Source organism: Neodiprion pinetum, chromosome 5 (genome assembly GCF_021155775.2).
Source record: "Neodiprion pinetum isolate iyNeoPine1 chromosome 5, iyNeoPine1.2, whole genome shotgun sequence".
NCBI classification, from domain to species: Eukaryota; Metazoa; Arthropoda; class Insecta; order Hymenoptera; family Diprionidae; genus Neodiprion; species Neodiprion pinetum.
In genome coordinates, this window is record NC_060236.1 from 34,990,636 (window position 1) to 35,018,352 (window position 27,717).

At 42.3% G+C, this 27,717-nt stretch overlaps 2 protein-coding genes across 14 annotated transcripts in view; both read right to left on the minus strand.

The window, feature by feature from the left end:
* Positions 1 to 10,583, minus strand: part of CRMP (Collapsin Response Mediator Protein) — a 15,603-nt gene extending 5,020 nt beyond the window's left edge. For 2 of the 4 annotated variants that reach the window (XM_046626457.2, XM_046626459.2), the window contains exons 1-9: positions 10,186 to 10,583; positions 7,534 to 7,628; positions 4,898 to 5,210; positions 3,439 to 3,618; positions 3,198 to 3,311; positions 2,109 to 2,341; positions 1,032 to 1,368; positions 797 to 952; positions 61 to 352 (exon numbers count right to left, since the gene is read on the minus strand). In XM_046626457.2, the coding sequence (XP_046482413.1) occupies positions 61 to 352; positions 797 to 952; positions 1,032 to 1,368; positions 2,109 to 2,341; positions 3,198 to 3,311; positions 3,439 to 3,618; positions 4,898 to 5,210; positions 7,534 to 7,628; positions 10,186 to 10,224 (1,759 nt within the window). In that variant the 5' untranslated portion in view covers positions 10,225 to 10,583. Of the gene's footprint in view, positions 1 to 60; positions 353 to 796; positions 953 to 1,031; positions 1,369 to 2,108; positions 2,342 to 2,778; positions 3,012 to 3,197; positions 3,312 to 3,438; positions 3,619 to 4,897; positions 5,211 to 7,533; positions 7,629 to 10,185 lie in introns of those variants that run through there. The other 2 variants (XM_046626458.2, XM_046626460.2) reach the window with 2 other exon arrangements.
* Positions 10,584 to 12,536: 1,953 nt separating this feature from the next.
* Positions 12,537 to 27,717, minus strand: part of LOC124218670 (cell adhesion molecule Dscam2) — a 50,315-nt gene continuing 35,134 nt past the window's right edge. For 2 of the 10 annotated variants that reach the window (XM_046625315.1, XM_046625317.2), the window contains 19 exons: positions 27,431 to 27,589; positions 22,653 to 22,988; positions 19,806 to 19,925; positions 19,064 to 19,243; positions 18,599 to 18,746; positions 17,747 to 18,045; positions 17,283 to 17,431; positions 17,061 to 17,215; positions 16,781 to 16,962; positions 16,390 to 16,701; positions 15,997 to 16,293; positions 15,755 to 15,896; positions 15,531 to 15,658; positions 14,873 to 15,301; positions 14,509 to 14,793; positions 14,153 to 14,442; positions 13,809 to 14,067; positions 13,616 to 13,706; positions 12,537 to 13,097 (listed from right to left, as the gene is read on the minus strand). In XM_046625315.1, the coding sequence (XP_046481271.1) occupies positions 12,635 to 13,097; positions 13,616 to 13,706; positions 13,809 to 14,067; positions 14,153 to 14,442; positions 14,509 to 14,793; positions 14,873 to 15,301; positions 15,531 to 15,658; positions 15,755 to 15,896; positions 15,997 to 16,293; positions 16,390 to 16,701; positions 16,781 to 16,962; positions 17,061 to 17,215; positions 17,283 to 17,431; positions 17,747 to 18,045; positions 18,599 to 18,746; positions 19,064 to 19,243; positions 19,806 to 19,925; positions 22,653 to 22,988; positions 27,431 to 27,589 (4,424 nt within the window). In that variant the 3' untranslated portion in view covers positions 12,537 to 12,634. Of the gene's footprint in view, positions 13,213 to 13,602; positions 13,707 to 13,804; positions 14,068 to 14,152; positions 14,443 to 14,508; positions 14,794 to 14,872; positions 15,302 to 15,530; positions 15,659 to 15,754; positions 15,897 to 15,996; positions 16,294 to 16,389; positions 16,702 to 16,780; positions 16,963 to 17,060; positions 17,216 to 17,282; positions 17,432 to 17,746; positions 18,046 to 18,598; positions 18,747 to 19,063; positions 19,244 to 19,805; positions 19,926 to 22,652; positions 22,989 to 24,461; positions 24,795 to 27,430; positions 27,590 to 27,717 lie in introns of all 10 variants that reach the window. The other 8 variants (XM_046625316.1, XM_046625320.2, XM_046625322.2 and 5 more) reach the window with 8 other exon arrangements.

The window sequence follows — 27,717 nt, forward strand, 5'->3', positions numbered from 1 at the left end:
CTAGCGGAAACAAAACGTCCTCGCCGTTACCGACAGAGCAGCGATAAGCGGCAGACTTACCACTGATCGAGAAAGTAGAATCCTGCAAGTTTCTTTGACCCTCGAGACGCGGACCCTTTGCTGATGGGGTGACCACGGCTGACTCTGGCAAGGTTGGAACGCACGAGAGGTTCTGCAATTTCGGTTTCAGACTGTCCACCGAACCGTTTGTATAAATGTTGCCGATCGTCGCCGCGCTCGCCGCAGCCGTTGCAGCAGCCGCCTTCGCGGCTTCCCTCGCCTTTGCCATGGCTGCGTCTTCCTCGGCGTATCGTTTCAACTCCACTTCTGTCCGAGCCACTCCACGTGGCTTCTAAATATTCATCGTCAAGCTCGTATTTTTATCAACGATTCGCCTGCCTCGACACTGCTTGTCGAAACCAGGGTGGCCTCAAATTTTTGGGAAAAAAATTCCCGAACTCTTTCCCACTTCTAGTAAGTTACTAAAATCTGAATCGGTCAGCTTATTAAATCTATATACGGTTCAAATTCAATTCAAATTGAAGAAAAATATAATGTACGTGCGTACAAAAAATTCAGTTTAAGCAAATTTGTTTTATCGACGATAAAACATAAACTTGTTATCTCAAAAAATCATTTCTAATTCCTATGACACAAAACTGATATTTTCAGTTTTTTCCACGACAAAATTAAAAATCTGGCAATTCCAGGGTTTCCAGTTTTTCCAGATGGATGGCCACCCTGCGGAACTAAGGTTATCTGATTGATTCCTGATCACAAATTATTGAACAATTACCTGTTCTCGTTCGGAAATGAGGTCGTAAACGTACGGAGGGTACACCGGAGTTTCCACGAATCTGCCGTAGCCGTGAACAACTTTGACGTCACATTCGTCGACGCAGACGCGGCCGTTGACGATTACGTATTCTGGAACACCGTGGACTTCCAAACCCTGATCGGGTTGAACACGTAATTTGTTGATGCATGGTCGTACAATTTAGGCATATACGTAGCGACTGTTAACAAATCACCTCAAAGATGTTGAAGTCTACTGCTTGCACGTGCGTCTCAGCAGAAATGGTGCGTTTCCTGTTTGGGTCCCAGATAACGATGTCCGCATCGGAGCCGACAGCTATGACACCTTTCCTTGGGTAGAGGTTGAATATCTTAGCAGCATTCGTGCTCGTCACTGCGACGAATCTGGTCGGGTTCATTATTCCGGCCTGAACTCCCTTTTCCCAAACAACGGACATCCTGTCTTCAACTCCGTTGACGCCGTTTGGAATCTTGGAGAAATCGTTCTTTCCGAGAGCCTTTTGCTCCGAATTAAAGGTGCAGTTGTCACTGCCGGTCACTTGGAGACCGCCCCTAATCGTCAGGCAAACGATTTTGTAAGTATTGTAAATTTAATCTACCGTGGTGTATGATCCCCGTGATGTGATTTCAGAGTGGATCTCACCCTGGCAGTTGGGAATCGATAAATAAACATTTTACTGGTCAGAAAAGAAATTCGTCAAGAGTTTACGCCATGGTAAAAGGTGCGAGTTTGATCTTGTGCCGATGACGGTTTACGTATGCATGGTATATTGAATTTTAAGTTAATTTATCTTATGCAATTCAAATATATTTTCGCAATTGCGGTGATGTTTTTTTTCATCAATTTCTTTCTATTCCTAAATCCGTAGGATCCAATGATTGATTAAGAATTAATGCATTATTCAAGAGACATCCTAAGAGAGAGAGAGAGAGAGAGAGTGCTCGACTTGTTTGACGCGTATTTTTGCTATCTGAATTTCGCTGGTGTTAGAATAATCTTGCAGCATGTAAGACAGGCTTGATCGACCTCCTCATAAAGAGACTGCGTAATATGTTTATACTACTGCCTTCTACACGCCCACGCGAGAAAAAATTATCATTTAACGTGACTGTGCAGTTGCATCATCGTGTAACTGTAGGCATGAGTAAACTCTCAGGTTTTGTAGTGAATTCACTGACGGACTTCAGGGCTAATTAACGATGAAGAATTAAATGTGAGATAAAAGTTGAGTGACAAAATTATATCGACCTTGTACTATGGTTTCTGCTTTTGCAGCAGTTAATCTACTTACTGAGCAAGTTGCTCAATCAAATATGCAGGTGTTGTTGGATCTGGTCTTAATGGAGGATTTGTGATCAGCTTTATAGCCTTGTTAACATCCTTTCCGTATTGATCTCTACCATCAATCCCGAGGCTACTCGCTGGGGGTTCCCCGAATACGACAACACCGTTGGCGCGTTTAGCAGCTATAACATCGGCCGATGATTTGCTCGTCACAGGAGATACGTACAGCGGACAATTTACCTAAATGTCAGATCATACAAAGTTCTCTAATTTCGAAAAGATCCCTTCGAGATGATATTTCGGCACATGGTACAAAAAAACGAATCATCGCTAAGCTACCTTGTAATAACCAAGTAAATTGAAAAAAAAATACTACCACAAATTTGCATCTATTGAAGAAAAATATTCAAGCTATGCATAAAAGCGTCACGGGTGAAAAAACGTGCCGAAAGAGGTGCATTGAAAATATACTGTAATTTAAATGAGCGTGCACAGTCCTGATTTTTGCAACTAGACACATCAAGTTTGTACAAATAAGATGGAAGAGGACGAATAATCTCAACGCAGGTTTGTGTTGGCTGGCCGCGACGTCCGTCTATCTCCGCAGCTGGCGTAAAGTCAAACATGTCTCTTCCGACCAGTTTCACAGCGGTTATTCAAAAACTATGAACACTTACGTTGCAAGTTTTATCATTAAATTGTAAGGTGTGTCAGGATCAGGCCTCAGAGGAGGGCTGAGCACGTGTCCAGCTGCGTGTCTCCAGCAAGAGTGTGCGTACTGTGTACCGTCGGTTCCTAAAGCAGCCGCCAATGTCTCACCCCACACTATCACACCGCGTCTTCGAGCTGCTTCAACTTCTTCAGCGGCACTCCGACTCATCACATGCACAACATACAGCGGGCAGTTGACCTAGTCGTGCACAACTACTATTTAAAAAATGAGTGGTGAAAGAAAAAACGTGCTAGAAAGGCCGTTTCTCTTCGCTCGACGTGGGGAAAACTCATAATGATAATCGGCAAATGAAAATTTTGCTCGTGCATAATTGTACGCCTGGATCTGCTGCTCGTGACAACGAAGAAACGGTCTATGGGTTACCTGATTAGCGATCACGCAGGCTCTGTTTACCGCTTCAGCTTCAACCTCTTCCGGGCGCGACATCTCGTGACCCTCAGGTCCGGTCACACCAGCAGCCAGAAGTCGTTTCGTGTTCTGAAATTGTTTCAGACGGTGAATACCGACGTCTTTTAGAATTGAGAAGACGGCTTGCCGAATGTTAAACATTGCAAACTTTTTTGAAAGTGCGAACAGAAAGAGTCAAGAACTGTGACAGGCTTACCTCCGCAATTAGGTCACCGTTTTCAGCGTGGACTTGAGCTACGGCTCCGATATCTTTGCACGCCGCAAAAACTTCGATCAGCTCGGGATCCCTTAGCATGAAAGTGTCCTTGTAGGCCATGAACACTTTGAAACTGTTTATTCCGTGGTCCCTGGCAAGAATTGCCATCTCTTCTTTGACCTGGCAACAAATTCAATTTATGGATCAGATTTAGGCTGTTCAAACTTTGCAGTTATACGATTCTATATTGATTTGCGGTTGCGTAAAAAGTCGAGAGTTGACTTTAGCAAGCAAATTGTGATTCCTATCGGTTCTGAGGAAAAAGAGAAAGCTTCGACACTTCTAATCTTCGATCTCCATGGTGAGTTCGTTGGTTTGAAAGAGGCTTGTCCCGGTTACAGATGTTTCATGAGCAACTAAGCCGTCGGTATACCATGGAGCGTATAAGCAAGTATTCGTGGATGAACCACCTGCCCATGCAAGGAAATTTAAAACGTTTCCATATTCCCGTTCTCAGAGTTCTGGTCACTGCCTCTAATTATATGTCATTGCACTGGTTCGTCAGTTACCAGAGCATCTTTGGCTGAGTGAAAGATAAAGAATAACTGGTCTATGGCTCTGCACAGTAACCAGCAAAGCTGACGTTAACTTGACCTTCAACTACAGTAACTGGCCGTCTCGTTTTGAATCGAGCACTATTGCTCTTTTTACTGATCGTGTATCACCACGTAACAAATTCATGTAGAATTTAGAGTTTGATTGTTTCACTTTTCGAAATCAATTTGTTGACTGTTTTTTTCGTATTGATTCTGTTTCTGGCTTAATAATAATGAGTCAACGACAAAAGACTAATAATTGCTAAATACTGGCCGCGTGTTTGAAGAACAACGTACTTTTATTAATTCAAATAGCAGAATGCTTGTAAGGATGAATTAAATGGACGAAGTAATACATACAATGATTCCGCCTATCCACTTATTGTATAAAGTACTATATCTACAATTTGTGCAGTAATAATGTAAACAAGGCACTAGCACATTATTGTACAGTTGTGTAAGAGGTTACACGTCTAATTGCTGAAAAACTAGCCCACTTGACTTGACGAAAACAATAATATTTTCCCACCATGTCAGTGGGAGAAAGTGGCCAAGTGTGGGTAGGCATACTTCGTCCGCTTAAAGAGTTAAGAGACGAATAATGCAAATTAATTGATCCCCGTTTCGGCGCAGCAGCAGACTGACCGACCGCCAGCCTCTCTAAAATGCCGACGTCCATTAAGCATCATTAAAGTTATAAAACGCGGGGTCTGGTAGTTTTGATCACCCTGCTGCAGAAATGACAGTGCGTGAAGGATGCGAATACAGGAAGTGCCGCATTTAAAGCGGCAGCAGAAGAGTGACGCTAATTATTAATTCGCGGGCCGACTGGCCGAAGGATTTACAGGGTGAAGGTTCCTCACCTTGCTGTTCCATGATGTCACCCCGATGTGCAGCCCGTAGTCACAGCAGACCTTTTCGTCGGCAGTTGCTCTGTACCTGTCGTAAGCCTCGAGGAGCGACTCCCCTTGCTTGGGTATTGCGAAGTCTATAATCATCGTGGTACCGCCAGCGACAGCGGCCTTGGTCCCCTGATAAAAATCATCCACTGACTTGGTCCCCATGAATTCTAGCTCGAAATGGGTGTGAGGATCGATTCCTCCTGGCATCACATATTTTCCTCGAGCATCAATCACTCTGGTTCCACCTGGTATTATCAGGTTGCGTCCCAGCTGTCTATGAATTAACATATCATAAGTGATATACTTAACGCTATCGATGTATGATATGCGGAGTTGAGTGAAAAGAATCAAGTCAACATCGCGTTCCGCGTTCGTTCGTTGGCAGTATTCTAACCATTTCAGTCACACATTTCTCAATTCAATATTTGGCCTAAATTTTGTTAATCGGGAGTTTCTGGGGTCGCTGATCACGAATCTGAAGTCAGGATTTGATGATTTCTGAATCCAAGATGGTGGATTAAATATGGCGGACGTAAAATCAAAAAACCTATCAAAATTCGATGAATCTGACCGAAACTAGTTACTCAGGGGTTTTTCGGATTATACGAAGTAACAATGATCATTTTAAGTTGTAAATAAACGCGGCTGAGGCTAGGACGTCGAAATTTTTGAAGTGGGACGCCGAGCATCCCATTGTGCCTGAAAGGGTTAAGAATAGTCTGGACGTCAAAATACGTGGCGGCTCTCGATCTGGCATGTATGTCTACCGTGACAAACGCTTCCGTTGCTGGTGCCCCTGCATTCGTGATCAAACATGTGTTGGATGGATTAAAATGATTCAGCCAATAATGGTATGTACAGGAGGGCGGACATTAGCATGCGTTCGTCGATCCTGACAATCGTTCGTATACGAATACAGAATAGAAAGTAATTAAGAGAGCATACTAATTGCTGACGTGAAGTGGATAAGGTGTGAATTAATTCTACACCACTAACGATTCACGCTGCGATCGAAGTTGTTGTGATTCTTTTGCATTTTGACGACATAGAAATGGATAAAATTATCCAAACTTATTCCTCGCGGCTCGGACTAGTGGTTTATTTTCTCTTTTTTTTTCATAGCATGACGATAATTAGTACAACCCACTCGAAATGTACACGTGTATTCCGAGTTTAATTATCGCAAAATATAACGCGAATTGTTCTCTTCAGCACGATACTGCGTGAGCTTTTTTTATTTACATTATAATTCCATTTTAGCACCTAGCGTGGGCAATGTCCTCTAAGCTTTAAACTAGCGTGTACGTAAATAGATTAGGAAATGTATTAAAAATAGACGGATATTTTCTGTAGTACGTGTATGAGGCTAGCTGCAATGCGAAGAATGTTCTATTGTTTTCAATAGCTGTTAGATCGGAAAAAGAAAACTTTTAAGAGCCGTTTAAAACCATACCTGTTCTTTTGATCTGACGTTACTTTGTTCACGCTTGTTCCTTATAGTACCGTGAAATTATTTATCATTGTTTTCAATCATTATCACACTGACATAATTCCATTATTTCCTTACATTTACACTCCGATGAATACTTATTCCTTTCAGTATCTAATTCATACGGAGAGCATCAAAGCTAAGAGCGTGAAATTTGAAGTATGCTTCTTCAATGCTCTTAGGTTCGGTATCTCAGACATTACGGGTAATCTCATTCGGCCTCCATTGGCGGTCAATAGAAATTGGTAATGACCATGTCATCGACTTATCGTCGAGTTTTGATAAACCACTTAATGTTATCTGAACCCGAAGCTCAGTTCAAATTTACTCATTACAAACGCGATATGAAAGTGCGTAAACATAATATGTGAATATATTTCGGATTCACGAAAAACACTGTACATTTTTCCACGGTAATAACGGTCAAGATTTTTGTAGGGATTATTTCTCGTCGAATCATTGCAGCATCAGCTAGAGCCAAACCATCGATCCAAAGCAATTGCGCAGTGCATATAGGCGTGTTATCCGTGGCTAAAGATTGCTAACGAAGAAATGTCGGGATTTGGAAGTTTGCCCGAATACCGGCACTTTGTTGAAGGGTTTGCAATTCTCGATTCCATTATTCCGCGGATTTCGGCACAGTCCTCTTTGAGGTCGTATTGAAAGAGGGAGTTGTTTATAATGATTAGCTATACTTTCAGGGTTGTTTAGGTTTAGGGAAAGGACCCTCTCCATTGGCCTTGACTAAAAATGATTCACTGATCTAGAAACTCTGCAGTGATATTGACGCGGCGCATGTTGGCGACCATGTGACTGATCGTGAGTCACGAATATGAGCCGGGTGTTTTAATCTTAAAATTAAATCGGTCAGACCACCCTTCGGTTTCCTGTTCACTGGGCATCAACAGTTTAAACTGGTTAGAAGGTAGTCCGAGTTAAAGTTACACCCCAGGCAAATATATCCGCCCTCACACTAGGAATTGCAAAGGGATCAAATGTGCGCTAAACCCCGATAGACTGTGTTGGGATTCGGTTTCATTGTTTTGTGCAGTAAGAATGAAATAAGGATAGACAGTAGTTATTTGTAAATGTTTTTTTCAATACTAACTTGATCACACCATCCTCAACGTAGACGTCATTGTCCACAATTTCATCTTCGTTGACGATTTTTCCATTTTTAATGAGAAGCCGGTTTTGAGCGCTCTGAAAATAAGAATGAAAACAGAGAACATGAGCTGTAAGTAAAAATAGTGTGAATAATAATAATAATGGTAGTAACTTCGTCATGTGGAATTCTTCGAGTCACTCATGCATAGAGATATAGGTATACAATCGTGCGGGTCAGGTTTATTTCGATAATCCCTTTCCCGCTACTTGGATCATCTATTTTTAGGTTTCGACTTTCTCCGCATTACATGGGAAGATAGTTCGATTCCTTAAGGGGTTTTCACATCACTACATCATAACCCAGGGCGTTGTCCTGCGGTTGTATTTGCACCCTCGGGTAGAGTTCAAGGTATCAGCGCCACCTACGTCCATGCCCAACCCTCTGAAGTGGCCACCAATATAGATTTTCTCAATACATGTCGTCAACCTCGTCGCGATTCGTGAATTACATATATTTTGCCAATATATGGAGTATATATCGTGAAAATTTATACAAAGACTGCACGACTGATATTCAGATTTTAGACTGTTCTCTGCGTCACAAATAAAAAAGAAATAACAAACCAGCAAACTGCGTGGCTCAATGACTTCAAAGCCAAAGATTGGAGATGAAAAGTTTTCTTCGAGCTTATCGTCTTCACGTTTCGAATTTCATACATGTCTACGATTCTCTGCTAAACATTAATATACCCGCACGGAAGCGTTCGGGATTTAGCGCGGAAATTCTCTAGTACCGTATCGATCCGGGCGGAAACGGAAGGTCTGTGCCCTGCCATGATATTTTCAGCCACAGTAGACGGTGACGACGCTATGAACTTTTAGTAATTTTATTTCAGTCCTTGTCAATAACCAACCCTGAGTCTGAACTGCCCCCAGAGATGAAACGATCACTGACTCGATAAAGAGTGCAGTAGCCGAAATTAAGATTTGACATGCGAAGATTGTTGTTCAGGATAATGAAGCTCGACGAAAATAAAAATATACTCAGCCGGGAACTGTATAGGTACTATTTTCTCTTACTCGGACTCTGTATAATGAACTCCGAACAATGAGCGTAAGGCCTTATTAAATGACGACCTAGAATTGCCATGGCTCAACGTAAGCGTTGCGGTCGGCTAGATTATAACGTGCCCGTAGCCTCGAGTATACATATATATATAATGGTATCGTACACTTTATCTAGTAGCCAGCCGATTCATGCGCCGTTTCCCGACACTTCCGGAAGTAACGTATGGAAATTTTCACGTGTCCGTCGAGGCTGTATGGGTGACAGCTCCGGCAGGTAACGGTCAATGACTGTTCAATAAAGAAACAAAAAAAAAAAATGTTTTTTTCTTCGACACACCTGCAGACCCAGCAAAGAGCTGGGTCTAACATTTTACACTTTTCGCGTCGCAACAACTCGTTATGTTCATTTCCATGGAGACACGCGTTAGTGTTGGTATCGATTCAGCGCGGTACAGCTGCGACGTCTACCGCAGATATTCTCGGAAGACTAGTTTTTCAGCTCGTTTATGGCACAGGGAATGCGAATATTCAGTAGCACATGACACGGTGTAGTTTTTCAGGTCTCCTCGTAACTTTCTCATAATTATTTCATATACGGTACACCTAACCTGCAACGGTATCAACTGCGAGTTAGTATGTGGAGATCTTCGGCTGGTTAATTTTTCGCTTTTGTTGTTCAGACTATAAGGAAGAGTTTCTCAATTCATATTCTGTAACAGTAAACTGCCAGTCGTGAGCGGATGCTAGGCTGTGAATACATAGGTTCTTTTTAGACACAGGAGAGTGAAGGTCACTTGCAACGAATACCATGGGTTCATAACAAGTGAAAAAACTATTGATAATCTGTAGTCAATTTCTATAAATTTAATTCCAAATTTATGATTCCGACTTGAAACAACATTGTCATAACTGGGCAGTCTCGTGGCAATGATTAAACACTGTGCTTTCATTCAGCGTCCAGTCGCTGATCCAGATAGTGAATGTATCAATGGATAGCGTGTGGTTCACTTGTTTTGAACCATACACGGTGTGTACCAGTCATAGACAACCGATAAGAACGGTGACGAGGTACACACTACGGAGTAGAGAGTGTATTTTACATCCATGTCTGCATACAAATACTGCAGGGAGGAGGAGGAGGAGATAGATGCACCGTGAACAACTGGAATAGAGCGGTACACCGTCGAAGAACATAAACAGATACGTTATCACGAAAGAGAAGGCGTGATATGGTGGAACAGGTATCTTCACGACCCCGAGTTCAAGGGTTGGGACTGAGAGTGTCCTAGTTGACAATCGGCACAGTGGCTGATAGCCGATGAGGATTGAAACCGAAAACCGGTTCCAAACCGAAGCAGCTCGTTCATGTTCGAATGGATTTCTGCCCGCCTTTCAATATCACCGTTGACAAAGCTAGTTTTTGAACACATCAACATTCGCTGCCATCGCCAGTGCACGCAAACGTACACACTGATCGTTACTACAGCATAAATAGCTTATTACGTAACCGGCGTCGGTTTACATTCATCCTACTATAACGGGCTGCTTTTGTTGCGGAATACGTAAACGCGTGATCGCTGCTTACCTGGAGGTGAATTGGCACCTTCTTCACCGGTGTACTCATGATCCCCGTTTTAGATCACTGCACAGTATCACAGTGGTGTCGACGAAAAGATGCGCACTACCGTGTGTACTACACGATGCGATGCAACACGTATGCTGTTACTATTGGCCTCCCAGGTCCTGGGGTGTTAATGTCAATAACAGTGGTGCACAGCGAGCCTGGAGAACAGAAGCACAACCCTAACAACGCGCTGCGCCGTTTTTCCTAGAATTATACGGAACACGTTTCCGGAGATCTAATCGTCGCAGAGGCACGCTACGGTCGTTGGGTGGTTGGTTTTGCGACGGTCGGAGTCTGCGCGGCTGGTTCAACGGCTTGCGATCGACTGACTGACGGACCCGGCGAGAACTCACCGCCTGGTGGTTAGTCGGATACTGGTTTAACGAAACACCTCGAAGAATCATCTCTTCGCGTAGCTGGTTCGCGATCCGGGCACCGCGGTGCCGCACAGCCACTTCTTCTTATCGCTATGGCCCTCACACGAAAGAAGATGCTCCGCGTAGAAAATAATCTTAAAGATATTAGAAACTTGATTTGTAATGAATTATCTTCAAAGCTTCACCGTTTTCAAAGACGACGAAAGGCTGAGAGTCTGCACAAGAATTTATTCCCATAAACGGTTTTGAAACAGCGCGGAACTGGTTCGTCGATGCTTGTTACAATTTCTCTCCTTATAAATGATGGCGGAATGCCGTTTGAATTAATAAATGGCTTCTGAAGTTATACCTTTTCCCTCTTGCATTTGGAATTTTTCGATGCGTATACTTTAGAGCTTGCGGCCAGTTTTGATTCTTTCATTTTCTTTTCCAGTTTATTACATGCGAAAATTTAATCTACAGTAGCGCAGGTTTGTTGAACCCGAAGACCGAATCGTATAATATCAGCTTGACCATATGAGTCGAACCGGTAGTTGCCTCTGCAAATACTAATGAACTTCCTATGGCCACCGTGACGGTAATTTCTCAAGCCTTGAATAGAGTTTGCCTCCGGGTTTGTATACTTCTGAGTGGAGTCTGTAGCAATTTTTCATAACAAATATGAATTACCATGGAGAGCCCCATGCAGCCCATGCCTTATTGAAAACTACAGATTCTCCTTCACCTAACAGGGGCTAGCAGGTAACTTTCGTTATTTTACCTTTCACGGCTAATGCTTTGCAACCTGGTAGGTGAAACCATTGGATCTCACGTGAATAGTTTGGTGAGAAAAGTTGCGTGATGGACTCCCTGAGTCTCAAGGGTCAATACGCCCTTTTCTACCTCTCTAACACCCCGGATTCGAATACCTCTCGGCGAAAAGACGAATCGCTCAGGTTTTATGCCTCATGGTATTTAAGAGGGTTGTGGTGAAGGTTATTTATATTTAACGAGGTTTCTCTGCTGCGGGAGTCGCTTCTCGTTCATTTTTGGACCTGCATATACATGCGTGCAGTCTATATCCGATTTAGGCGCAGGACAGCTGTTGAAATTACGAGGAATTATGTTTAATTTCAGGTTCTCACTATCATACTAAAGGCATTCGTTTCGTGCGTTCTTGATATTGTGTTATTGTTTGGGACAATGATATTTTTAGCTTGGAATTTATCCAGATATCACAGCACTCGTGAGTATGATACCGAATTCCATTTTTTTGTTAAAGTTCACCCTGTTGGCAACGAATATCTTGTATGCTGCGACACGTTTATGGAAGGGATAAATTGTCATCGGAATATGGACTGCATATTGACCTAGGTTAATACTGACACAGGGTAAGAGTTGGGTTACAGACTCTCTGTAATTTGGCTTGCAGATGTCGGTAGGGTTGTTGTTTCATTTCGAAGCAGAGGACTGGTACCGTAGCAAGGTGCTGTGCAGTTGCGTTATTGATCTTCGCCTTCGATAAGCACTCATTTCTTTGTCAGCGATTCGTTCCTGACTACCGACATAATTACAGCTTAGAAGGTCTATTACCGATACCGACGCGACGTCGGACCCGTCTGTTGGTCAACTTGGCGGCATGGAGACAAAACAGAATGTTCAGCACTACTAGCGGAACCTGGCGCCCAAGCTGCGAACCATTTCGGTCGTGGGGTACTGTAGCCTCTGTTGCAAGGTCGTGCGTAGAATTAGTTTAATTGTAAGTCGTGTTGAACAAATTGGTTCTAGTTCTACATTATCGAATGAGTAGAAATACTCCGAGGCTGGAACCAAAGTTTGAATTAGTTTTCAAGGTAAGGGAACAGCATGAAAACCGTGTAGTTGGAATGAAATGGAATGTCTTCAATATATAATAATGCAGGCATACAAAAATATGTATTTATTGTACATAGAGCGTCATCAGCAATGGTTGAAACAGTCATTTTATATAATTCAAATTTATTTTCTTAATCTTAATAATCAATAAGATACATTTATTTTGATATTCGTTAGACTTAAACAGTGATGGTAAAGTCTTTTGGTGACTTGGAGAGGGCGTTGAGCGTGATCCCCTTTTTGTGATGGAGTTTAAGCTTCATGTCCATGTCGCACTCAGCTTCGCTTGTCTCGTGGGCATCCATAAAGCCGGAAGGTGGTTTCAGCTCCAAGGTTGACAACTCACTACCCCAGTCTTCGTTTCTCTCGCGGTTTATAGTTTTAACGGTCCGCCAAAAGTCGCGGGGTTCATCCAGCAGACAAAATGACTCGACGGATTTTCTCTCGTTAAGCTCTTTTGCTCGATTGCTGCAGATACTTGGAGCTTGCAATAGCCGATTACAGACCGTGTTTGCAGAATGACTTGATGATAAGTTCGCCGAATACGGACGCATTCCGGCCTCTGATAATTTTAAAATTGTCCGAATCCCATTTGGATCACGGCCTGGATCAACTGAAATATCTGGCGTTGCTCCACGACTCCTAAAAAAATCAGTGTAGCAAAGTGAAAATACCTTATCAAGCTGGATTATCTGGTCCATTTCACATCTGCCCGAGCCAGCGCTACTGCATGGGCAAAAGTAAGTTGCTCCAATCTCTAAAAAATGTCGCAAAAATTTGCACGCATTAACACAAGGTCTTCAGTTAATGTTGCACACTTTTCTCTACCTTCTACACTAGTGTAAGAATGCACCAATCGAATATGGTTACGTTCTGTAGACTTGATGATTCAGGAGTGTTGAAAAGTGTACCTCATTTTACGATAAACGTTGCATTTTGTACAATATACATTGTATATTTGTAGTAAATTCTAAATCTTACATAGTTATTATTCATTCTATAATATCCAATGTAAAAATACGCAATGCACCTTCATCAGAGCAAATTTTACATACATTCCCCAGTGGTCAGATCAATTCACTTTTTTCGACATGCCATGCCAACGAAAGTTATTTTACAACAAATTATAGCTGAGTAAAGAACGTACAATGACTGCATACCTCTGCTTTTCCAGTCTAGGAAAAGTCTTTCGTTCAGAAATTGGTGACGCTTCTGTTGATGTGCTCGATTCTTGCGTGTGGTATATCACGTCTGATGTACATTTGATGGAAAAAGTAAACAAGAAGTAATGAGTGAGATTAGCACAGTATTAGCTGCTTCAAAATCGACACAGAAGTCCGAATACTAACTTACTATGATGAACCGCCCTCGGGACCCGAGCCAATCGTTGTTCACGACTTCGATGAACCCCGGAATTTGGCCCGGGCGATCTCGCTATCATCGAAGTTGGTCCCGAGTCGTCCAGGTGATTTGAAGACTCTGTTCGACTGCTGGTACCAACTTCTGTATCGCTATCGGAGCCTAGAGTATCGTATTCCTCTGATTCCGACTTGAAAGACTTGGATTTGCGAGGGGAACGTCCGCGAACCTTGGTGTACTGATCCATGTCACGCTGAAAGAGATTTAGCAAATCATCTTTGGATTTTCGCTGCCGAATAATGAGGCCGATGACTTAAATTTCATCATCGCAGGCATACCTGAGCTCCTTGAAGCATCGTCTCTCCGCGCTCGTAGAAGAAGGCCTGCCGCATAGGATTAGCAGATAGATTTTCTTGCTCAGGAAGGTGGAAAGTAGCGTACGGGTATATATCCTCAGAATATTCGGGGATTCGTTCAAGACCATGATTAACTTCTCGGCAGGGTGACTGATGCCCTGGTTTTCTGGCAGTTGCGTAGTATTGTTCTCTCTGCTCCATATTATGTTTGTTGTCTAAAGCCGCTTGGGTTTGAGAAGGCGGATCATTTGCTGCTCCAGCTCTTCGGGGGTCTAAAATGCGTTATTGCAACGAATTCAGAATGCATCTCGTTGAAACGTTGAAAAACAAATACTCACGCGTCTTCAAACAAAAGCAAACGCCAGCAACAGCCAATATCACAGCCAGTACTGAAACAACACTAGGAGCGAGGACCTGTGCGTCCAAGTACAACGGGGTTTCTTCGACGTCTATCATGGAATCATCGAAGGCCCTTTTTCCACCGTTGTAACTTGAAGTGACAAATGTATACTCTGCTTGCGTAGAACCAGCGTTGTTATACGCCGTCAGTCTTAATTCGTAACTGGTACTACTCGTCAGCCCAACTATCGTATACCGCGAATGCGGTCGAATGTCATTCGAAGCTAAAATAGTATATAATAGTTTATTCATTTTGACGCAAAATGATTAATGATAATAACAAAGAGTACCGTGAACGCTTACCCAAATGCCACTTATCAGAAAGCTTTCTATATTCAACGGAAAAGTAAAGAAGCGGGCATCCACCATCCTGCCACGAGGCTAATTCTAATAGTACTGAAGTCAGATTAGACCTGATGAGATGCTGCTTGGCTGGAGCAATAGGCTTTGACCCCTTAGTTCTTGCACTCTCGGTTTTGCTAGCACTTCCACTTCCAATGCGATTGAAGGCCGCTAAATTGAATTGATACATGGTCCCACATTGAAGTCCTTCAAGCAAATACGTATTAGCTCTTCGGTCTAGTATAACTTCCTCCCATTCAGCTGATTCCTTTCGATAAGCGAGCAAGAATCCTTTTATTGGCGAACCGCCGTTGTCCCCCTGCTTCCACTGCAGTTTAATTGCATCGGTTGTCGTTCCAGTAGCTAGAAGCGTTGGTGGAGTTGGCGGAACTAGACACAAAGTAGGAAGTTTACCAATTAGCTGAAAAGTTGGATAGCAAAGCGGGTTTGATGTATTGTTTCACATACGCGCTGCCCAACAATTTTCAATCTGCTTCCAAACTATGAATACCAGTCAAGGTAATTAGGTACTACAGTTCAGCAGGGCGTTGGGGAAGGTCAAATTTGTGTCTCAAATGAAACTTCTGCACGATGATTTATGGATTATTACGGTTTTTACCTTGGACTTGTAAACTGTAAACAATTTGGTCCAATCCCAGAGAATTCCTAACGTGACATGAGTAATTGCCTTGGTGACCACGCTGCACAGTCCTCAGAAGAAGAGTGTTGTCCAGACCAATTTCTAATCTAAAATGATTTAAAACCGAGTGAGAAGACTTCGAATGGCACCGCTTATCAAATGCGACACACCATGCGGAGGTAGTAACACGTGATGTAGCTCACCTCTGCTGCTTCTGCAATTTCACATCACCGAGCCTCCACTCGGTTGATGGTCGTGGGTCGCCAACAAATAGACATGCAAGCGTGACGTCCACTCTCCACGGAACCGAAACCATACCACCGAACGAGATGATTGCAGCTGGAACTAATTTTGAAACGTTGATGATTATTTGTTCAAAAATCGGAGCTGTTATAACATCAGATCTACGATTGAGAATTTATTTGTAGAAATTTCATTGATTTACCTGTTGAACTTGGCTGCAGTTTGATGACAGCAGATTTCGAACCTTCGCCTACTTTCGTCCACGCCGTAACCCAAGCTTCGTATACGTCTCGAACCTTCAATCCCATAGCATCATAGTGCAAATTTTGAGCTGGGACAGAATTTGGTGTAATCTTCTTTTCGTGACCCTGATCATACGTTCTGATGTAGACAATGTATCTCGTCAGTACGCCATTCGGTCTGCGTGGTGGCAGCCAAGAGATCACAACTGAGTCCTCTCCACTAGTTACAGCCTTTATTTTTTCTGGGGCTTCAGGAACTGCGCAGGCGAAAGTATTGAAAATCAAGACAATATTGTACAGAAGTTGAGATGAAACGGCTTATCTTTACAAAGAACTCTGAACTATTGGTTTACCAGTTTCCTCCGTGGTGCAGGACACCGGACTACTGCTTACACCTTCGCCGGCACGAGTATAAGCCAAAGCTTGAACAGTGTAGTTCGTGTAAGGATTTAGCCCATGCAGAACTGTACTCAAAGCATGAGTAATTTTTGTCTCGCGAGAGCCTTGAATTTCAGATGATGTGGCGTCATTTGCTGCTTCGTAAAGAAGTTTGTACCCTTGCACGACACCGTGGACTTTATCGGACGGTGGCGGTTTCCATGTAACCTGGACGTTTTGGGCGGTCAGAGCAACGCAGGCGACGTTCTGAGGCGGAGCGCTAGGTACTGTGTCACAAAGTGAGGATTCGCTACATTTTTGTATGCTAAGGAATTGTTGGAAAAGGTAGGAAACTTATTATCTTACCGTCTTCTAAAGTTTGGGCTATTATCGGATCTGACCCAGGCCCATCCCCTTTACTATTGAAAGCCATCACGACCACACTGTACTGAGTGTATTTTTCTAATCCTGTTAGTCTGTAGTTGTAGGAACCATCGCCATTTCCCATTATGCCAACTGGTGTGGTGTTGACTGATTTTTCATCATGACTAAAAAAATTAAGGTGTTCAATCAGCGAGCAAAAGGCCACAATTCGCGGATCGGCCTGGACACTGAATAAGACGATAATACTTCATAATGCCCGTACCCTAAATTTCTGTATGCTATATTGTATCCAAGAAGTTCTCCATTCCACAATGATCTGTCCGGTGGTTGCCAGGAAATCCTGAGCTGCTGAGGACCTAAGGGTTCGACAGACACCTGTCTCGGCGGTCCACTAGGAATTTCAACATCAGTTTGTACCTGGAATAAAGAGTAAAAGATTAAGCTGAGTTATTGTCTGATGATAATAATGATCGATATTACTAACGTGGAGTATGTCGCTGGGAGCTGACGTTCCCAGATGATTTTCAGCGTAGACGCGAAAGTGATATGTGGTTGCCGGCTTCAACGGTGTCACAAGAGCAGCTGTCTTATTACCAGTGACCAATTTTTGAGAGTTGTGGGCGTGCCAAACGTCTGTTGAAGAATTGAATATGTAGGTAAGGGTGATTAATCTTGAGTCTGCAGCACTTTAAAAAAAAGGTTATTGTCAGACCGTATTGAAAAAATTGAATTATTTCTTGAGAGCGTTGACCGAAGCACGATTCATGGTACAAGAATAGTTTATCAGGTTGCAAAAGTTGCTTTCGTCGAGGGAATCGATGGGTTACGCTGTGCGCCTATTGTAAGGTAAAAGCTCACGATGGAAGTGGAAACTAAAGTGGAAGTGAAAACAAGGAAGATGGAGATCCTGGGTGGTTTGTGGTTGTCGAACTAGATGTGTCTACCCACCTTGTGCTTCTTTGTATTGAACGACATAGCTGATGATCGGAGAATCGGGGTGAACAGGGTCCGAATCGCCGGAGGGCGGCGACCAGGCCAGGAGTATCGAGCGACTTCCTTGTTCGGCCACGCGTAAATTTCGTGGAAAGTTCGGTGGTTCTTGTACAAGGAGATGAACGTTTGCGCGGTCGTGACCGTAGGCGTTGCTGGCTACACACGTGTATTCGCCGCGGTCGGCGTGACCGGCCTCCGATATTCGTAATTCCGATATCATGCCTCGCGGAACTGGCGAGTTGTGTAAAGTGTATCTGAATTTCAAGAACAAGGGCTACATCATTCAACCATCAACTTGTCGTTGGCGAAAATCATTCGTATTCGTGCAATACTTTATACATTGAGACTCACTTCGAGATACCTCTAAGCCAGCCATGCTCACGGTGATAGACTTTTTTTTGGGTTCACAGAGATATGTTAAATAGACACTTTTAAATCAGAAGTTATCACTCCTTACTGCCAATCAGACAAAATTCGGATAGCATCCTTTGAAGTTACAATAGAAGCACGCGCACGTCTTACAGGATTATGTTGCAATCATCTTCCGCATCACCAAGTTTTGCTTTCGCGGAAAATCTCACTTTGTAAGTTCCAAATCATCACATTCTCTACATAAATTAATTACGACCCACGAAAATCGCGATGAAATAGTCACGTACTTGGGTTTGTGGTTTTGAGTTGGGCTTGTGAGCTCTTCGTATTTAGGGTTCGCGGTGTGGTCGGGGTTGCCTACATCAACTATTAGCTCGAGCGGTGAGTGGCGCGAAGTGGTCTGGGGAGACCTACGTGAGTGGATTGGATACCAACCTAATGTCGTAGTTAGGGTCGACCCGACTGCCGCGAGCACGCCAGCTGAGCTCGAGGGGTGAGTCGCCCTCAGTTTCACAGTGCAGGGTGACCGCCTCGCCTCGGCGTACCGACTCCTGTCTCGTCCTCACCGTCACAGTGGGTCCCGCTATGGCAACGAGTCACGATTCTCATGTCATACAATTAGCAACATTTTACGCTCACTGTTGTTAGATAAGATATTTGGTTCACAACGGTCAGTAGACGTGACGGGTAATAAACAGCATTGTCATCTGTTCGTGTGGTTCAGATTGGTGTAATGAAAAATGTTCCGTCTGTAGGTTAACCGTGCAAGTTACGACTACCGAAGAAGTATCCGGTACCCTACAAATGTCTTCCATAAATATTGTTCGATAGCGAGGGAGAACCCTGACCCACGTCAGACACTGAATGTACGATATCCTAGATGGAATTTGAATATTTTACCATGAACGGTCAGACGAATGAGTTTGCTGAGTCCTGGACCGATCCCGTTGCTTGCCTGGCAGAGGTAGAAGCCGCTGTGCTCTTTCGCTACGCGAGGAATGACCAAAGAACCGTTGCCAGCAACTCCGGCGCCCTCTGTACCGCCATAACCCAGCTCTCGATAATCACCAGGTGTTTCACCTGCAACACAAACAACAAAATGCTTGACGCTAGTAAATTAAAATTATTTTTCACTCCCGGTAAATTACAATTTGAATAACTATGAAAATATCTTTGCGCTCTCATGAGTGTCCACAGCGTCCACGGTTTTCTTAACGGCTTTCGTAGAAACTCAACTCGCAGTTACCCCTCAACTCGAACTTCCGCGATGCAGATGAATAGTATGAGCTTGTTGTAAACTACTTAAAAGTCAAATACTTTGAGCAGCTATTTTTCAATGTTTTCTAAGTGCTGAGTCTACATTTTTCGACCGATCTTCTCTTTAAGAAACTGCCTCTTAACTCACTTACACGACCTTTATGACTTTCCCAAGAGCAGAAAAATATCATCAAGATGTCTGAAAGCACACTGCTTATTACTTTTGGACATAAGATGCTATCAGTGCACCCTAACATAGAAACTGTCTTCGGGATGTCTGACTTTAAATTCAACTAATTGCTGTCAGTTCAGATAGACATTGATTGAACAGATCTTATCTTTGCCAAAGTGCAAAAATTTCTCGAGATATTACGAACAAACTCACCTACAGATTGTTTCCAAGCGACTGAAGGAATCGGAAATCCTTCCGCTTGACAAGCCACCGAGACACCATGACCGACTATGGCGGTCTGATCGATAGGCTCCACGGTCCATCTTGGAGGAACTAGAAATACGGTTCCGTTTACCCAAAATCTATTTCCGCCCTCCGGCCACTCGATTCACCAGTCTGCCTCACCGGAAATTCATGCTGAAACCTTTTCACGTGAATATTCTCGCGTGGAGAAAACGACCTGATCTCAAGTCCGATCATATGTATCAACTAAACGACGGTTTCACCATGAAATGTCGCGTTTGTTGGCGACACTAAATGCCAATTTTACTTCCGGGATTTCACGCAGAAGTATGATTGCCATTCGGTAATCGTATTTCTTATATATCGTAAAGAAACAAAAACGGGTGTTCCAAAATTCGTGCCAGGCTACCATGTATTATAAAATGTTACCGAATGCTAGGTCGACTGTATCTTTATTGGATATTTAAGTCCGATTAACGTTATTAACTGGTCACTTCAACGGCGTCAATTAGCGTTGCATTTATTTTCAGTGACGGTACACTGACAAAGAATGAAAATTGAATTCTGTACAGTAGAAAAGAGCGAACAAAATGAAAAGCAGAGAGCCATATCGTGGAAATAAATAAAAGATTGATGTTGGCCGTGGCTTTGTTTACATCCTCAAGTGAAACAAGGCAATTCCTGCAGGATGTTCGTTAATTATAAACGGTAATAACAATTTCAAATTATATACTAATTTTCCCCGTGTACAGTGATTTATCCGTAGCTATCGTGCTCTCGTGTGAATCTATAGCGGCATGCCCTCGGGCCTTTCGTTTTAGCCCGGGTAAACATCAGCGGTGCGCGAAAATTACACGCGGAATTGGAACACCTCGTGATCACAGACGCACAGATACAGCCTCAGAATATTTCACTGTGCCTGTGCCTGTACCTCTGTTCGTATATATCTGATTCTGAGTAACTTGCCGCCTACCTGCGGCACACTACGCTAGAGCTTCGTCAACGTATTTAAACTTGCTCATTACTCATTCTACGGTAGCTAGACGTAACGTGATATCGTACCGAGAATTCCATGCATTATCGTATATTGAGCTCATGGTGTGCGTGTGTCATGTGTAGGTTTAATGTCGACAGTGTCGGGATTGACGATGAATTTTCATTATGGCTTATATTCAGGTCATTTCACGCGTGGAGCGCATAGGATCGAGAAAATCCGCGGACGCGGTGCTGTAAACCAAAAGAGTCGCCACATTTACAATTAGAATATTTCCAGTGTAGAAAGTTGGGAGAAAATTGAGTATATTATTCTGAATGCTCAGTTTTCAGTAAAGCATGAGAAAGAGGTCAACAGGTGTTCAATTATTCGCTAAATGTGAAAATACTATCGATCCGACATATGTGCACACATTGCGAATACTCGTGCAACTTGATACTTTGCATAGGCACGTGAAATTAATTAATTTTCAATTGATATTTATACAGAATCACTTGGACAATCCTGTATTATCTATCGTGACACGCATACAAGTCCTGCTGCCGACGGGCCGTGCCTTCATACCAAGTTCATCATTTCCACTACGTTAATTGACGCATTGTGTCAGACGAATACGGAACATTATACACGACGGACCGGATAGTAATATTTATTGGACAGCGTAGTTGTCGGAGATCAAAGCAAATTGAAATGGAATTCGCGGTTCGTGATTCGTATATTAAAGTTCGTTGTTGATTCTCAATATTGGTCACATTCCTATTCTCTTGAACTGCGCCATCGATTGGTATCAAAAAAAACACCGTCATTTCTGATTGTATTAAAGAAAATGAGTTTTAAAACTGTACTAAGATAACATAATATCGCATTCATCGTCATCCTGTTTGTTTGATGGGCTTTATCGAATTCCATGCTGGACAGTCTTACATCGGTTAATGGCAGGTTGTCGGAAAAAATGTATTCCGTTTTCACTCCAACGCTTTCGCGAATGTGACTTTTCACGCGTAAAAAGTTTTAGACATCGGACAGAATCATCGAAATGTGATTCTTTATAGCTATGGCGAGTGTGTCAAAATTACCTACATTTTTTCCAACTGTGTGTGAATATTGTGTACTGTATCGTCTGAATTGTAAATTACGATTGTTTTGTCACGAGTGTTACTCACAATCAACGTAAGTCATTTTATCTGTACATGTACTACGGAACTATCTAAGTAAATGTACTAATTACGTAAAGTAGAATGAGTATAAAATGTAATGGATGTTAAACTGTCACTATATATGACTATATAATAATGATATTAATAATCTCGAACAATACATTAAGTAAACAGTTATTATCCAAGTGTTTTAGCATGCACTACCTATTATTATGTATAACCAAATGAACGATTATGATAATTTGTTTATCAAACTGTGTAACACTAGTTTGAAATTGGATTTTCCGCAGTATTTATGTATGTACAATGTGTGTTGGTTTTTACGTGTGATTGTGCCACGTGCATCATGTTGGTCTGGTGCTTAACTTTGCCAGGATGTGAAAACGCAGTTTCCTAACATTCTTCACTCGGTTCAGTGCTATTCGTGGTGTAGCTTTAAGGCGCAGAGTTCGACGTGTCGCCAAGAAAGGAAAAGAATATCAGCCAAATTGCCAAAATGGCCTTTATCGAATGAAGCCGAACAAAGCTTGAATATTTTCTAATACCAAAATTCTTGTCCTTTCATTGATTCAAGGTTCTCCTGCCACACAAGCTCGGGCCGATCGCTGATGGTTTAAGACTAAGATCTTAGAGCTAGCAAAATGCTGGACGGGTTTGGTGACCCACCGGTGACGAAGAGGCTTGCAAAATGTTCAGCGATACCCGCAGCGTTTCTGATTTGACAGGTGTAGTTTCCGCTGTGACTCGCAGTGACGCTATTAATCGTCAGTATGCTTGAAAATGGTGGATAGTCGCTTATCTGAATGCTGCTAGGTGCGGATGAGGCAACCGACGAGCCCTGCTCGGCGGAGGGCCCAATTTGACCATTCTGAATTGGCCTGTTGTCCATCAGCCAAGATACGTTGAACGGTTGATCGCCCTGGCTAGTAGTGCACATCAGCTGTGTCCTCATACCTTCAGTGACCCCATCCTCGAAATAAAACGGCGAAATCCTCGGTGGAACTATAAGGGTAGTAGCAGTGATGGCATTGTATGAACCTTGGACGCGTCCGCGTCTTTGCAAGAAGGTAGGTAGTTGGATACACCGCGTAACTTTCTCGCGGTTATTTGCCTACTTATTCTTTCTAAGGCCCTACAATTCACGGTCTCAATTAGAAAGATCCCTAAATCACCTCCTGGAGTCTCGGTGTGCGTGTACGTGTACATGTACATGGTGATAATGTGATTTTCGTAACTGCCTTACGTTGCAGACGTGTTACTTACCGGTGGAATTCACTTCTCGATCACACTACTCGTGTTGTTGATGTTTCAACGTTACCAAACGCAGTACAAGTTCATAACAAGATACAAAAAAGTATTGAAGTAAATAATATATGTAGCTAACGATTTACTCTACCGACCAGTACCTAGATCACTTTGTACTCTGATCGATGCGGTCAGACGGAGAGATCCGTTAATTTTTAACCTCTGCGCTGAGGACGAATCTCATCCACCGGGATCAAGGTAAAAAGAAACTGGTTCAGGTCGAAAATACGACACAACACAAAGAGAATATTGTATTTATACGTATATATATATATATATATATATATATACGTATATATATATATATATACGGGTATATATTATAGTTTCCAAATATGATAATTCATGGATAAGAAAATTTCAAAAATGTCCTACTACTTGGGAGTATAGGTATGATGACGTGTACACACAATACGTGTATGATATGTATATTATAATGCGGTAAGATATATGAACGAAAATTACTCAATCGTATTCTCAACATCATGTACAGATTTTCAATAAACGTAATATCAATTATTAACGGTGAGGTCAATTAATCAGTATGGTGAAATTCTTCGATGAGTGTCAAATATACAACGTGTGAGCGATGAACGTCAGGCACAACGTGTGCTAAGAATGTTTATATATTCCAACGGATGAAAAAATACAATGGCAATAAGTTCCAAGTTCCAGTAAGTAAGAGTTTTGAGCAAGTATTAAGGTATTTATGTATACAGTAGAATAATGTCATAAGCGTGCAATCAGCGTGCAAAAGAGATTAGCGTGCAGGATGGGGAATTAGTAGTTGATAATAAGAAAATTCATAAGTTAGTTATATGAAGATAAAAGATCCAAAAATCGCGTCAGTATTAGTAATTCGAAATCGAAATCCATTTGAAACTGACGCGATTCGAATGATCGTTTAAGCGTGCAATGTTTTCAAGTTCAATTGTTCAATTCATTCTCTGCCCTCGTGTCTTGTTCGCCAAGAAAAGTTCCCAGCAAGAAATTAACCCAGGAATTTCATCACGAGGTGGTTGGATATGAATTCTTCGGATAATCGCATTGCTGCGAACTAATCCTGTCGCTTCCACAATTCGTTTTTCCACGATCTATAAACTCGTGGCCAGATCAGAAAAGAATGTGAAGAATGAGGTTGGTGCTTGAGAAACACCAACGGTTTTTTACCGTTGACGTTGAGGAGTGCGGAATGTGCGACTGTAGCAGCGTCATTTGCTACACGACAGGTATAGGTGCCATTGTGAACGGGGGCGATCTTTCCAATGCTCAAGGCGCTGTTAAACTCGTCGAATTGTCGTACGGTGATCGTTTTGCCGGTTCGTTCGACCGGGGATTCGCCTTTCTTGGATGGCAGTTCCAAAGACGCTTCAATCGATGCGTTATCTTTGAGCCACGTGAACGTGAGCGGAAGGTCGCCCGTCGCTACAACGCACTGAACGCTAGTTCGGTCTCCTACGTTTAAATCGCGACCGAAACTGAAAGGTGTGATTTTAGGTGGCACTGAAAGAATAATACAAAACAGGTCGCATTCCATATCAAAGCGGTACGGACAGAAGACACATGTGTGTGTATGATGAGATAGGTACACATACGCGAACCTCGCAGAAGGCCAATCATGATATCACGATTATACGATTGATGCTGATCACTGCTCGATGCACGTTCCGATATTTCTTACTTGCCAACTTGTTCAGGTACTCAAAGAGGTCACTGTCACTTCTTTCGTTTTTTTACCTAGATTACGATATTCTTTTCAAATAGTAATTCACTCGCAAGGAAGGTCAGTTAAAGAGGGTTAGACCAACCTCCAAGGTAAGGCATGTCAAGGGGCGATTTGGCAGTTTCACCGACAAGAACATAATTTTTTTTTTAACCAATCCAACTAAAACAGTTTTCTCATAACGGAATGTGAAAACTGTAATTTTCTCAATTAGACGAAAAACAAAGAAACACTGTCAAATTACCCCATGACATGCCTTACTTTGTAGGATGGTTTCACCCCCTTAAAATGTTTAATGGCAGATAAAAAAAAAATACGAGTCGCTTAGTTTTTTGTCTACTATAACATACTACCAAAGAGATCAAATTGGAAAGATCGACTTGGGATACCTTCCTTGTAAAAAAATGTTTCAATTCTAATTCGTACTTATGTGGTAGCACTGAACCTGCACATCTTTAGAGACATCAAGAATTGCGAATGCTGGAGAGAAGTAGGTATTTTTCATTGTAGCTGCAAGCGTGAATTGAAGATAAAATGTTTTAAGGAGAATTGTTTAGGTGGTTCGACACTCTGTGGCCTTTTTCTTCCTGTCTTGTAATCGGAACGTACAACAGCGAGTGAGAAGTGCAGATGAAGTAGTGGTAAATTGGTTGCTGGATCAATCGATGGGTCGTATGAGAGTGAGAATGCTTCTTGCAAGCTTTTAACTTTCAGCCCTTAGCCTTCAGCTCAAAGATTTTCGGTCTCGTTTTCCATTTGCATGAATATGGAATTCCCCATTCTCACCACGTTTTTCAACTTGATAATAGCACTCAGAGTTGATATGTATTGCATGCATCAGTATGATTACGGTGCTCTTGGATTCACTGAAGTTCCAACATGGGTAACAGTATAAGTCAATCAGGTTATTTCAAAGTTTTGAAAGATTCACACCACCAATATCGTCCAGTAGATGGATAGTTGATCAGGCGTCGGAACGCATTTTTATTTTTCTCTACCTTTACCGGGAATCGTTGATGAAGGGGAATTTCAGGTTCGTGTAAACAGAATCAACTTTTGACTGAATCATTTGCGATAGACAGCTCGAGTGATTTGGATTAGTAGGTGTATATATATATATATAGATATATATATATATAGATCGTTCTAGTTCCCTGGAACGTTCGGAAAATCCATCAATGAAACAAAGGCGCGTGTTTGCAGCGCAACCGGAAAGCAACACGATTCCAGAGAACTTGACGATGTTGCAGAGCTGAAAAGAGTGGTGCTTAAACGCGTGCAAGGAGGGCAGTGCTTGAGCGGTGCAGTGAATCGCTGTGCTCTGTGCTTGGATATTTTTTCGATCGGTGTTTCCTTTCTTTCCTTTATCCTTTTTTATCTTGGGAATAGCATTCCCTTAGTAGTTGGTACATCCAACGACAGGTGAAGCGTTATATTATGCACATACATGCGCATAAATTTCACTGCGCTTGCGTCGTTAATTTCGAAAATGAAAGCTTGACGATGAACAAACCATTATCGAGAGACTGACAATTTTAGTAGGAAAATAATGTTTAGGGGCGACAAAATGTATGCATCACATGTCTATTCTGGCGAGAGGTTTCAACCCAGCTTTTATCGGTCCGAACCCTTCGCGAATCATATAAATATCCCGGTTGTCCCTGAGCGTATGGATACAATGCCGCGTTATGAATTGTAGCGAAGGGACGGTTCTTCCTGATTCACTTCTACCGGATGCGATCCCTTTAACAGACCTGAAGTTTCAATACTCTCAATTACGTCGATGGTGATCTGTTAGCTGAATTTGTAATTAGTCGATCCATAGCTCGAATATTTTCCCGAGCCAAGTTGAAAGGTATTTCCAGTCACTCCGATAGTTAATGAAAGCTTTGTCATCAGGAGTGTCAAGAATTCGTAGGTAAGACGCACCATTTCTGATAATCAAAACTCATCAAGGGGAAAGAATTTCGCGTTTGAAATGTCAAAAATTTTCATAATTTATCTTCGGACATTCTGAATGCCTTCTGCGTTATTGAAAATCCTAAAGATGATCGAATCGATGTTGCTATACGTTGATTAACATTGATAAACGTGAGTATTACTCAGTTACGTCCCAGTATAAATTCTGGTCACTACGAACATTGACTTCACGTTTGTGTAAATTTACCTTGTTCATAATTTATTTCCCAGTACAATTTTAATACCCACTCTAATAATTCTGCAATATCCAAGGAATTCTCATTCGAGGTGTGAAATTGAAGGGATTTGAATTATGAAGCGCAGATTGAATATTGAAAACTTTTATCGCGCATTACTAAGTTCATTGATTGTAAGATAGGTATTGTCTGGAATAAAATTTTCTCTCCTATTCGGTAATTGTTGTTATTTAACAGAGTTGTGGATTAGAAAAACTTACCAAGAACACGAACATCCACCGCTCTCTGCGATGTAAAATTGTGCTTGTTTTTTGCTGTGCAAGTGTAGGTGCCTTGATCAGCGTTTTTTTGCACAGTTTCAACCAATAAAGATCCGTTACCAATTCGTTGCCGCATATTCGTGGGCAGCCTGACTCCGTCTGTGAGAAATGGCCAAATTATTTTGTAATTTATATTGCTTGTAAATTATTTGTCAAGATATTAGAATCAAGAATAATCGTAATTAATGGGGGAAAAACGTCGTTTAGAGAAATCCATGCAGAAGCCA